Source organism: Aquarana catesbeiana, linkage group LG03, assembly GCF_042186555.1.
Source record: "Aquarana catesbeiana isolate 2022-GZ linkage group LG03, ASM4218655v1, whole genome shotgun sequence".
Classification (NCBI taxonomy): domain Eukaryota; kingdom Metazoa; phylum Chordata; class Amphibia; order Anura; family Ranidae; genus Aquarana; species Aquarana catesbeiana.
In genome coordinates, this window is record NC_133326.1 from 185,271,863 (window position 1) to 185,285,290 (window position 13,428).

At 45.9% G+C, this 13,428-nt stretch overlaps 1 protein-coding gene across 3 annotated transcripts in view; it reads left to right on the forward strand.

Annotated features, from left to right (window-relative positions):
• Positions 1 to 13,428, forward strand: part of ARMC10 (armadillo repeat containing 10) — a 32,639-nt gene that overhangs the window by 8,286 nt on the left and 10,925 nt on the right. For all 3 annotated transcript variants that reach the window (XM_073619606.1, XM_073619605.1, XM_073619607.1), the window contains exon 4: positions 11,374 to 11,550. In XM_073619606.1, the coding sequence (XP_073475707.1) occupies positions 11,374 to 11,550 (177 nt within the window). The remainder of the gene's footprint in view (positions 1 to 11,373; positions 11,551 to 13,428) is intronic.

Here is a 13,428-nt window from a genome sequence, read left to right on the forward strand (position 1 = left end):
AGCATACAGACGAGCAGGTTTCCCGATAGTAATTAGTTCTGTCGGAAAAATTTAGAACATGTTACCTATCTAAGTCCGTCTGAATTTTCGACAGAAAAAGTCAGATGGGGCATACACACGGTCGGAATATACGATGAAAAGCTCCCATCGGACTTTTTCTGACAGACATTCTGCTTGTGTGTATGCGGCATTAATATTAGAAATAGAACTGTTGTGGATTTTTCCAGGTGGGCATCCCTTACTTCTCTGTGTGATGGTCATCTCCATGAGGCTCTGTCAGACAGTTCATACCTCTACTCAGTCCTCTGTGACTTTCCCTGCTGCTTTATTGCTCCCCATACTGATCTGCAGCCCCCTCAGCATTCTGCTTATCTTCTACTAGTGGTCCACTGAAGTGAAAATTTTGGTGCCAAAGCCAAAAATTCAGAATGCACTTGGCCCAAACTGAAATTGACGGTTGCTAAAAAGATATTTGTATTTTAACAAATAATTGTATTATATTCAACTTATTAATTAATATCATGAATTTAAATTAATATGAATTTATTGTCGGTCATTATCGTCACCTTTTTTTGAAGTGGTGTTAAAAATCTTGCTTGCTGCATATTTGGCAAACCGCACCAAAAACGCACCTCCCCATTGAAATGCATTGAAAACTCAACAAGAAAACACAAAATGCACCCGTGTTGCATTTTTTTTGAGTCACATGACCTATGGAAAACGCACCATAAACAAGGTGAAATCACTGGCGTTTTCTGTAGCCATTATCAGCACTTTTTTTTGCTTTTGGCACAACGCTGAAAACCCTATTTTCGGAGGCCACAATTTTGGTGCATCACTATCTTCTGCTACTTGTGTGTCCTGGCAGGTACACCTAAGGACCATTTATAAAAATAATATAAATACATCCCTACGCTGCTTGGATCCTCTCAAGAACCTATAAACTGAAAAAGCCACTTCCACCCCCTTTTAATCACCAACTCAACTCAAAAACTAGATGTGTTTAAAAATAAGTGCCATTTCTAATAAGCTATAACCATAATTTTCCTAAATCCCAATAATGGTTATTTAAAAGACTGTAAATATTAATGACTGAATATCACGAAGATTCAAGTGTTCTAAACAAAATATAGTTCATAAAATTCAGTCCCAAACTTCATATGAAAGAGCATAAAGTCCCATTTTCAAATCCAGAATTTTAACGTTCTTCATGTGTTCACTGAGGAGTGACATGAAAACACAAAACTGAGACAGTTCTATTAGACACAATTAGGGATGAGCTTCGTGTTCGAGTCGAACCCGTGTTCGACTCGAACATCGTCTGTTCGCCGAATTGCGAACGATATGGGCCGTTCGCGCCAAATTCGTGTGGCGCGTCACGGCCCATAATTCACTGCGGCATCGCAGTGCATTGCTGGCTGATGATTGGCCAAGCATGCACTATGACCCGCATGCTTGGCCAATCACAGCGCCGTCTGAACAGAGCCGTAATTGGCCAAAGCCAAGGAGGCTTTGGCCAATTATGGCTCAGGGGATTTATTACACGCCCCACACTATATAAGGCCGCCTGCACTGGGGCCCTGTGTAGTGTGTGTTCCAGCGTTCATAGATAGAGAGAGACAGACAGTGTCATTTGATTTGAGTTAGATAGATTAGGCAGAACAGTCAGTCAGTTAGCTGCACTTACAGTGTATTGTGTATATATATGCATCCCAGGTGTTGTGTGTGTGTGTGTATGTATGTATATGTGTGTGTGTGTGTGTGTGTATATATATATATATATATATATATATATATATATATATATATATACATATACACACTGTATTCAGTTTAGCTAGATCCGTTCCTGTTATCTTCTTACTGACAGGCAGGCTTGTCTTGTTACAGTATTTACAGCTACCTGAAGAAAATTGCTGGTGTTCTTTTGATCCTATTAGTACCACAGTCAGGCAGCTAGACTATTTACAGTTAGTGCAGTGCGTCCTGCTCACAGTGTTCAGCTAAAACTACAAGTTAGTGGGGTGCGTCCTGCTCAGTGTTCAGCTAAACCTACAAGTTAGTGTGGTGCGTCCACCTCACAGTGTTCAGCTAAACCTAGAAGTTAGTGCGGTGCGTCCTGCTCACAGTGTTCAGCTAAAACTACAAGTTAGTGCGGTGCGTCCTGCTCAGTGTTCAGCTAAAACTACAAGTTAGTGCTGTGCGTCCTGCTCACAGTGTTCAGCTAAACCTACAAGTTAGTGTAGTGAGACCTCTGCACAGTGTTCATCTAAAGCTACAAGTTAGTGCAGTGCGTCCTGCTCACAGTGTTCAGCTAGATCCGTTCCTGTTATCTTCTTACTGACAGGCAGGCTTGTTTTGTTACAGTATTTACAGCTACCTGAAGAAAATTGCTGGTGTTCTTTTGATCCTATTAGTACCACAGTCAGGCAGCTAGACTATTTAGTTAGTGCAGTGCGTCCTGCTCAGTGTTCAGCTAAAACTACAAGTTAGTGGGGTGCGCCCTCTCACAGTGTTCAGCTAAACCTAGAAGTTAGTGCGGTGTGTCCTGCTCCCAGTGTTCAGCTAAACCTACAAGTTAGTGTGGTGCGTCCACCTCACAGTGTTCAGCTAAACCTACAAGTTAGTGCGGTGCGTCCTGCTCAGTGTTCAGCTAAAACTACAAGTTAGTGCGGTGCGTCCTGCTCACAGTGTTCAGCTAAACCTAGAAGTTAGTGCGGTGCGTCCACCTCAGTGTTCAGCTAAATCTACAAGTTAGTGCGGTGCGTCCTGCTCACAGTGTTCAGCTAAAACTACAAGTTAGTGCGGTGCATCCACCTCACATGTTCAGCTAAACCTACAAGTTAGTGTAGTGAGACCTCTGCACAGTGTTCATCTAAAGCTACAAGTTAGTGCAGTGCGTCCTGCTCACAGTGTTCAGCTAAAACTACAAGTTAGTGTGGTGCGTCCACCTCACAGTGTTCAGCTAAACCTAGAAGTTAGTGCGGTGCATCCACCTCACAGTGTTCAGCTAAACCTACAAGTTAGTGTAGTGAGACCTCTGCACAGTGTTCATCTAAAGCTACAAGTTAGTGCAGTGCGTCCTGCTCAGTGTTCAGCTAGATCCGTTCCTGTTATCTTCTTACTGACAGGCAGGCTTGTCTTGTTACAGTATTTACAGCTACCTGAAGAAAATTGCTGGTGTTCTTTTGATCCTATTAGTACCACAGTCAGGCAGCTAGACTATTTACAGTTAGTGCAGTGCGTCCTGCTCACAGTGTTCAGCTAAACCTACAAGTTAGTGTGGTGCGTCCACCTCACAGTGTTCAGCTAAACCTACAAGTTAGTGCGGTGCGTCCACCTCACAGTGTTCAGCTAAACCTACAAGTTAGTGCGGTGGGTCCACCTCCACAGTGTTCAGCTAAAACTACAAGTTAGTGTGGTGCGTCCACCTCACAGTGTTCAGCTAAACCTACAAGTTAGTGTGGTGCGTCCACCTCACAGTGTTCAGCTAAACCTACAAGTTAGTGCGGTGCGTCCACCTCACAGTGTTCAGCTAAAACTACAAGTTAGTGTGGTGCGTCCACCTCACAGTGTTCAGCTAAACCTACAAGTTAGTGTGGTGCGTCCACCTCACAGTGTTCAGCTAAACCTACAAGTTAGTGCGGTGCGTCCACCTCACAGTGTTCAGCTAAACCTACAAGTTAGTGTGGTGCGTCCACCTCAGTGTTCAGCTAAACCTACAAGTTAGTGTGGTGCGTCCACCTCACAGTGTTCAGCTAAAACTACAAGTTAGTGTGGTGCGTCCACCTCAGTGTTCAGCTAAAACTACAAGTTAGTGTGGTGCGTCGTCCTCACAGTGTCCAGCTAAACCTACAAGTTATTTTTTTGCGAGCTCTGCACAGTGTTCAGCTAAAGCTACCTGTAGAAGGTTGGTGGTGTTCTCATACTGCAGGCAGTTGATTTTGCTAGCTGCAGTATCAGTGTGTGTGTGTGTGTGTGTGTGTGTGTGTGTGTGTGTGTGTGTGTGTGTATATATATATATATATATATCTATCTCTATCTCTATATCATCTCTCTCCCAGCTTAGTGCAGCTACAGGCCATTAGTATGTCTGGAAGGCCAAGAAGGAGAGGCAGACAGTCACAAGCCAATAAGAGAGGGCAAGCAGGCTCTGTGTCTAGTGCTGGTCGTGGAGAAGGTGCATCCTCATCAGCACGTGGCCGTGGGACACGCTTGGCCTTTTTTTCGGCAGCTGGCCGTGTTGAGCCGCAACATGCGGAAGACTTGGTCGAGTGGATGACCAAGCCGTCCTCATCCTCCTCATCCTCTCTCACCCATGCCCAGGGTACTTTGTCTGGCAAAGCAGCGGCCTCTTCCCTTGGCTCAATGTCATCAGTGACTCCTTCCCTAGCCCCACCATGTCCTCCTGAGGAGTCCCTCGAACTGTTTGACCACAGTGTTGGGTACATGCTCCAGGAGGATGCCCAGCGTTTGGAAGGCTCTGATGATGATACTGAGCTTGATGAAGGCAGTAATGTGAGCACAGACAGAGGGGGTGCCCAAGAAGGACAGAATCTGGCAGTCATGCTCCCCCTGCTGCAGCATACTGCCAGGTTTGCTCCAGTGATGAGGAGGGAGGGGATGATGAGGTCACTGACTCAATGTGGGTGCCTGATAGGAGAGAGGAGGAGGAGGAGGCGGCACATCACCGAGGCAGGATGCCCTCCAGGGGCCAGCCTAAGGGCAGCACCTTGACTGCATCACACCCCAAAGCTCCACATGTGCAGGGCGCTGCAGTCTCTGCACGTTATTCAAAAAGTTCTTTGGTGTGGGCCTTTTTTGAGACGAGTGCATCAGATCACACCGCTGCTATTTGCAACATATGTCTCAAGCGTATCTCGCGTGGCCAAAACATCTCCCGCTTGGGTACCACATGCTTGACCAGACATATGTTGACCTGCCATGCAGTTCGTTGGCAAGCGTATCTAAAAGACCCACACCAAAGAACAAAGAGGACCTCTCCTTGCTCCTCATCAGCTGAGATCTCCAACCCCACTATACCTTCAGTCCTCTCTAAAGACCTGCACTGAGAGGACTGAAGGTGTAGAATTAGGTGTGTCACAGCCAAGTACTTGTGGGCAATCTGCTTTTGGTACACCGACGTCAGATTGTACCAGGCAAATTTCCCTGCCCCCAGCTGCTGCACCGCCGAAAGAAGTTTGCTCCCAGCCATCCACATGCCCAGCGGTTGAATGCTAGCTTGGCAAAATTGCTAGCACTTCAACTGCTGCCTTTTCAGTTGGTAGACTCTGCCCCCTTCCGTGAGTTTGTGGAATGTGCGGTTCCTCAGTGGCAGGTACCCAAACGCCACTTTTTCTCACGGAAGGCGATTCCGGCTCTCTTCCGGCATGTGGAAGGCAATGTCCATGCCTCGCTGGACAGGGCGGTCAGTGGTAAGGTGCATATTACCGCTGACTCATGGTCCAGCAGGCATGGACAGGGACGTTACCTAAGTTTCACGGCGCATTGGGTGACTCTGCTGGCAGCTGGGAAGGATGCAGGACAAGGTGCAGTAGTGTTGGAGGTTGTTCCGCCACCATGCCTCCAAAATGCTAATGATTGTGACACACCTCTCTCCTCCACCCCCTCCTCTTCTTCTTCCTCCATGGCCTCTTCCTGTGCTTTGTCCTCGGAACCAGCGGTGCTCCGTAGCCATTCAGGGGGGTACGCAGGCCAAAAGATGCCATGCGATGCTTGAGCTGATGTGCTTGGGGGACAGGAGCCACGCTGGGGCAGAGGTTCTGTCAGCTCTGCAGGGGCAGGTTCAGAGGTGGTTGACGCCACGCCAACTTAAGGCAGGAATGGTGGTTTGCGACAATGGCACCAACCTCCTCTCTGCCCTCCGACAGGGACAAATTACCCATGTGCCCTGTTTGGCTCACGTCCTTAACTTGGTGGTGCAGCGGTTCTTGGGCAGGTAACCGGGCTTACAGGATGTCCTGAGGCAAGCCAGAAAAGTCTGTGTGCATTTCCGCCGGTCATATAATGCCAGTGCTCGGCTGACGGACCTCCAAAAGGAGTTTAACCTGCCCAAGAACCGCCTAATCTGTGACATGCCCACCAGGTGGAACTCAACGTTGGCCTTGCTGCAGCGGCTGCACACGCAGCAGAGGGCCATCAATGAGTACCTGTGCGACTATGGCACCAGGACAGGGTCAGTGGAGCTTGGTTTTTTTTCCCCACGCCAGTGGGCCATGATCAGGGATGCATGCACTGTCCTGTCACCATTTGAGGAGGCCACGAGGATGGTGAGCAGTGACAGTGCATGCATCAGTGACACTGTCCCCCTTGTCCACCTGTTGGAGCACACGCTGCGTGGAATAATGAACAGGGCACTTGAGGCAGAACAGAGGCAGGAAGAGGAGGACTTCCTTAGCTCTCAAGGCCCCCTTTATCCAGACAGTGTTCCTGCGTGCCCGCCGATCACACAGGAAGAGGAGGAGGAGGAGGAAGATTGTGTCAGTATGGAGGTGGAGCCTGGCACACAGCATCAGCAGCAGTCTTTTAAGGGATCAGTCCCAAGAAACACATGGACTTGTACGTGGCTGGGAGGAGGTGGCTGCGGACCATGTCGTCCTTAGTGACCCAGAGGACTCCGGACCGAATGCCTCAGCAAACCTACGCTGCATGGCCTCCCTGATCCTGCAAAGCCTGCGTAAGGATCCTCGTATTCGTGGCATCAAGGAGAAGGACCAATACTGGCTGGCAACCCTCCTTGATCCACGTTACAAGGGTAAGGTTGCAGACCTTATCTTGCCATCGCAGAGGGAGCAGAGGATGAAACATCTTTGGGAGGCCTTGCAGAAAGGTCTGTGCAACGCGTTCCCAGAGACTGGGAGGTTACAAACTCCTGTTTCTGGACAACGTGTTGCTGAGGCTTCGGTCAGTCAAAGAAGGAGCGGTGGAGAAGGTGGCCGTCTGACCGATGCATTCAGACAATTTTTTGGTCCGCAGCCCCAAGGTATGATCGGTTCCAGCAACCATCGCCAGCGTCTGTTTTACATGGTGCAGGAATACCTAGGGGCAAGATCTGACTTGGACACCTTTCCCACCGAAAATCCTCTGGGTTACTGGGTCTTGAGGATGGATTACTGGCCAGAGCTTGCACAGTATGCAATTGAGCTACTGGCCTGTCCTGCATCCAGCGTTCTTTCGGAACGCACATTCAGTGCTGCTGGAGGCTTTGTAACCGATCACAGGGTGCGTCTGTCCACCGACTTGGTCGACCGACTTACCTTCATAAAAATTATTCAGTCTTGGATCACCACCAGCTACCAAGCACCTGATGCTGATGTAACCGAATAATTTTTTTTGAAATCTCACATCCCTTCAAAGACTGCCTATGCTGATGCTGAGTGACTATCCCTGAGTAATTATCCTCTTCCTCCTCAATCATCACGCTGATAGCTGGTAAGAACATTTTTGGTTCTGGGCGCCACCACCAGTGCCTAAGGCTCAATTTTTCAGCCCCTGTTTAACAGGGGCGTGTAATTACAATTTTTGATGCAATACTTTGCAGCAGGGCTCGTTTCTGTGTTACAACTAGAGTATCTGTGAGGGGTTGCAGTGTTGTGGCACCAGTGCCTAAGGCCCAATTTTTCAGCCCCTGTTCAACAGGGGCATGTAATTACAATTTTTGATCTAATATTTCACAGCAGGGCCCATTTCTGCACCCACCAAGAGCGAGTGAGGACTTACAGTGTTGTGGCACCAGCACCACCACCACCAAAGGCCCAATTTTTCTGCCCTTGTTCAACAGGGGCATGTAATTACAATTCTTGATCTAATATTTCACAGCAGGGCCCTGTGAGGGCTCACAGTGTTGTGGCCACAGCAACACCTAAGGCCCAAATTTCTGCTGAGTATATAGGGCAGGCCCCTACTTTCAAACATCTAACTTACAAACGACTCCTACTTGCAAACGGAAGGAGACAACAGGAAGTGAGATGAAATCTACCCCTAGGAAGGGAAATTCTCTCCCGTAAGAGTTAATATGGGAAAAACATTTCTCCTTTCCACTGATGCTTTCCAATCCTTGTTCCACAAAAAAACCCAAATTTTCAAAAAACATTTGTCATTGGCACAAAAAGTGAGGTGAAATCTTCTGAAGAGGAGGAAAGACAGCAAAACAAATGTCACAGGGGTGATAACCCTTCCCTATGTTTTCCAAAAAGCTTAAAGCGGAGTTCCACACAAAAATGGAACTTCCGCTTTTCGGAACCCTCACCCCTCCGGTGTCACATTTGGCACCTTTCAGGGGGGAGGGGGGTGCAGATACCTGTCTAAGACAGGTATTTGCATCCACTTCCGGCATAGACTTCCATGGGAGTCTATGCCTCTTCCTGTCCCCACCGCGCTGTCTCCTGGGAACACACAGCTCCCAGGAGGGAGCGGGGACCACTCGGGACGCGCAGCGCGACTCGCGCATGCGCAGTAGGGAACCGGGAAGTGAAGCCGCAACGCTTCACTTCCTGATTCCCTCACCTAGGATGGCGGCGGCAGCTGCCGAGAACCAAGCGGGTTCTCGGCGTCCCCTGCCGACATCGCTGGACCCTGGGACAGGTAAGTGGTCATGTATTAAAAGTCAGCAGCTGCAGTATTTGTAGCTGCTGGCTTTTAATATTTTTTTTTTTTTTTGGCGGTGTGGGTGAACCCCCGCTTTAAAAAAAGATTTTTTGGCTGGAGCTAAACACGTTAAAAATTACAAACAGATTCTACTTAACAACAAACCTACAGTCCCTGTCTTGTTTGCACCGCCTGTATACTGCTGTTCAGAGTATATGGGGCCTGGTGGCCCCACACCTTTCCTTATTTTAATTTGGGTGCGGGGTTCCCCTTAATATCCATACAAGACCCAAAGGGCCTGGTAATGGACTGGGGGGTACCCATGCCGTTTGTCTCACTGATTTTCATCCATATTGCCAGGACCCGACATTACATTAAACCCGCAAGCAGTTTTAAATGAGATTTTTTCCTTTAAAAATGACATTTTGTGCAGGGACTGTTCTAAACACGGGAAACACGCGCCACTTTACAGGCATACTATAGACACACCCGTGGTACGATATTTAAAGGAATATTTCACTTTTTTTTTTTTTTTTACTTTAAGCATCATTAAAATCACTGCTCCCGAAAAAACGTCCGTTTTTAAAAGTTTTTTTTGCATTGATACATGTCCCCTGGGGTAGGACCTGGGTCCCCAAACCCTTTTTAGGACAATACCATGCAAATTAGCCTTTAAAATGAGCACTTTTGATTTCGAATGTTCGAGTCCCATAGACGTCAATGGGGTTCTAACGTTCGTGCAAATTTTCGGTCCGTTCGCAGGTTCTGGTGCGAACCGAATCAGGGGGTGTTCGGCTCATCCCTAGACACAATGCGTCAGTAAGGCGGGGCTGTGATGTCACCATGCTGGGTGGAGTGGAGCTCTCGGGAGATTCAAGCTGTAGTAGGAGAGCTTAGGTAGGTGAGACTAGGTTAGTTCAGCAATCTCCCCCACTGAGCTGTTGTGTTCTGACAGGGGGACGCCCCCACCAGAACACTCCAATCAGCGCTGTCTGCCATTGGCTGAGAGCACTGATTGGAAGTTGGTCGGATGCTGGTTTTCCAGCATGCTCGTCCGACAGAGGCTGGCTTCTGTCTGACAGACTGACATACATACATACACGGGCCGAATGTCGGACTTTTTTTAATTTATTTTTTTTAACCGGCCGTTGTCACCCGACATTCGACCTGTGTACTATCCCATTGCTGCTGTACATTACAGAGCTGAAGTTCTTTGTTTAAATGTGAGTGGATTTTTACTTTTATACTGTCAGTAAGTAAATGGTTGAATACACTACACTATTTGTATCTTTTATACGTATTACTTTTGAGCCTTAACCCTTAATGGATAGAAGGGAAGGAGATTATCGATGCTGCAGATGAGAACCAGAGTTTGCCTTATTACACCTCTCAAACCATTTTAAGGTCCATGAATGAAGGTGAGAGCACACTTATACTAAATATACATGGTGGAATAAAGCCTAGAGAACACTGGGATATTGGTGCACTTGCTACAGTTACGTGTTTTCATGTTACTCCTTGGTAAAACGCATGAAGAATGTAAAAATTCTAGATTTGCATATGGACTTTTTATGGTATTTTATATACAGTATTTGGGACTGAATTATGCACTATATATTTTTTGTGTATAACACTTGAATGTTAGCGATATTCATTAATTTTAGAGATTTTTCGCTGTGTACATATAACCATTAGCAGGATTTAGGAATTTGTTTTTTTTATTTATTTACTTTTTTTTAGAAGTTATAGTTTTATGGAAAAGCCTTACACTACTTCTCCATCCTTCTCAATCAACTTGGGTACAACCAGCCTGCTAGATTCTCTTATGATTATTGCTAGCGGTTGCTATAGCCCCTAGCGATAATCACCTGTGCCTTCTCCTGTCGGGAACAGCTTCCCCAACCCCTGCCAGGAGCAGACAATTGCTCAGCAGGAGGGATTCCCTTGTCAGCACTGTCTGTATTGATGAAGGAACCGTGCAAATTTCTTTCCTGCAACGCGTGGTTGCAAGAAAGAAATTTGCACCTTTTTGTGGACTGCTTTAGTCCATAACCTAGAACAGATGTGCAGATAAGGACTTTCGTCTTTTATTCAGCCTCTGCGGATTTGCACATTGTTTTGAATCCTGAAACCAGAGGGCCAGCTTACCAGCCAGTCAACTAGCATTTCAGAAGTAAATCAGCAATGGTACCACTATATTTCTCTAAATCTTTTTAGAACTTTAACATAACAGGTACAGGATCTGCCCATGCATGGCATACTGTAGTTACATGCTCATACAGCCTACTCACACAATTGTTTTTTGGTAACGTGGTAAAACATGTATGTTACTGAAATGCACATGCTGTGATGCATTGCAGTGCCATTAATTTTTAGTGGTACTCCTACGCATTTATAGAGTGCACCTGTTTTATAGTGCACCACAGCTTGTAACAATGCATAATGATTGTAAAAAAAAATAGTGTATTGCAGTGCATCTATTAGTGCAATGCAACATGTTAACCGCAGTAAGTGTGAGCAGGCTTTACTTTTTCCTAAATCGCCCACACTTGGCCTTCAGTATTTTTTTTTTTTATAGTGCCCATTGCTGATTTATCTTCCCGTTTACCACATAAGCTATCCTTCTAGTTGCAGGTGACTACTTCTATTCTAGTGACTTGTCAGTAGAATATCAAAGGGATATGGAATAAAGCAGGATACCTAAATTTGTTAGAATGTCATAATCGTACTTAGCGTGGCTAAGAAACGTTGCTTTATTTTCCACAGGATTTCCTCTATGATGTATGTAATGATATTAAATCGTCTTCATTGAATTCTGAAGTGCAACTGGCTGGTTTAAGATTGGCAATTAATATGTCGGTCACCAATAACTACCATGACTACCTGGAAGATTACATCCCCTGCTTTTTCACTCTACTGGTGGATGGAGAGGAAGCTACCAAGGTATGTAACATTCACAGACTAATATTGGATCACATGAGCGGGTTATGTGGAAATGTTATGTTTCCTTGTAGTAGTGGTTTACTTTAGTACAGTCTGTATCTTTTAGGTTTTCACTGCCTTTCAAGTAAGGCCTCATGCGCACTAAGTGTTTGCTTAGCCCCCCTGAACATTTTTCTCCCGGCAGGAGAACAGCTGCTTAAAAAAATTTGCCTAAGGCAGCCCATACATGGTTTGAATCCTGTCCGGTTCAGGAGGAACTAGCCGAGATTCGAAACGTCTATGGGAAGGCTGAATGTACCAGGTTGATCGATTGAGCAACTTGATACAACCAGCATGCTGGGTATTACCTGCGATTCTTGCTAGCGGCTGCTAGCAATAAGCACTGTTTTCTCCTGGTGGACGGCTTCCCCCGCCCTCCTGCCGGTAGAAGTCCATGACCCAGTAGGAGGAATTTTTGTTTCATCAAACTGTCTGTGTTGATGGGGAAATTGAGTGAATTTTCTGCCTGCAACCTGGTTGCAGGCAAGAAATTCTCTCCGTGTATGCCCGGTCTATGGTCGAATTTTGCACACGTGTTCAGGCACATCAGGCGTTTGAGCATTTATGGCTAGAATATTAATTTATTCTGGTGATTGGAACGAATGAAAGCTCAAGCACTAAACACGTCTAGCATCCTCCCCTTTTTTTTCTTTTTTTTTCCCCAGCCTGTGTGCATGGGCAACTAGGCTACCATAGAGGTGTTTTTACAGGCTGAAAAAATTCCTCAAAAAAAGCCCCTTTTTAAAGCCATGTGTACATAAACCAGACTAAAGCAAGGAACAATGGGTTGGGGTCTTTTGACCTGCATGTTAAAGTGGTTCTTCAGTCTTAACAAAAAAGTGAAAAGTTAGCAGGTACACATATATGTGTACCTGCTAACTTTTCACTTTTTTGTTAAGACTGAAGAACCACTTTAACATGCAGGTCAAAAGACCCCAACCCATTGTTCCTTGCTTTAGTCTGGTTTATGTACACATGGCTTTAAAAAGGGGCTTTTTTTTTGAGGAATTTTTTCAGCCTGTAAAAACACCTCTGTTAGCCTAGTTGCCCATGCACACAGGCTGGGGGAAAAAAAAAAAAAAAGAAAAAGACACTTACCTGTCCAAGTATCCAGCGACATCAACGGGATTGTTCTTCACCGGTCTTTGGGTCCCCAGAGCTGCCTTTTTTACTAAGGAAAGCCAGCTGTTACTCTTTGTGGCTTCACAGCTGGCTTCCCACTACGCATGCCTAAAGTCATGCTGCTCTTCCGCTTCGATCGCCCTGGCAGTTGGGGCAGAATTGGAAGCGGACACTTGCTAAAACTAGCAAAAAAACAACCTCAAAGTGGTAAGGGGGGGGGGATTTGTTTAAAGCAAAACTTCACCCTAAAAGGGAAGTCCTGCTTCAATACCCAGGGTCTGTGATACAGACTTACTGTTTATTAGGTAACATATTGCTGTTGTAACACTGTTGCACTATGACAACCTAGGGCTGTCATAGATGAGGTACTTTCACAGCACATTGAAAATGTCTGCAGTGTTTTCTTGTTGAGAAGCTCTGGCCCAATTTTAGTTTGATATAAGGGATTATAATGCTGCACCACCATAACATAGCTAATAATGCCACCACACGTTCCCAGTTACAATAATAGTAACTATATGATTACACTTTTTTTTTCTGTCCTCCCTACATATTATTATAGTGGCTTTATTTACTTTACAGCCCTAGGGCAATAAAATACATTTTTGTTTTAATCTAATCCATTGAGAGACACAGGAAGTCTTTAAACTTCAGGTTATACTGCTGCTTACAGGAGGATTTGACACTGGCAAACAAAAAAATAAAAAACGCTGTAGG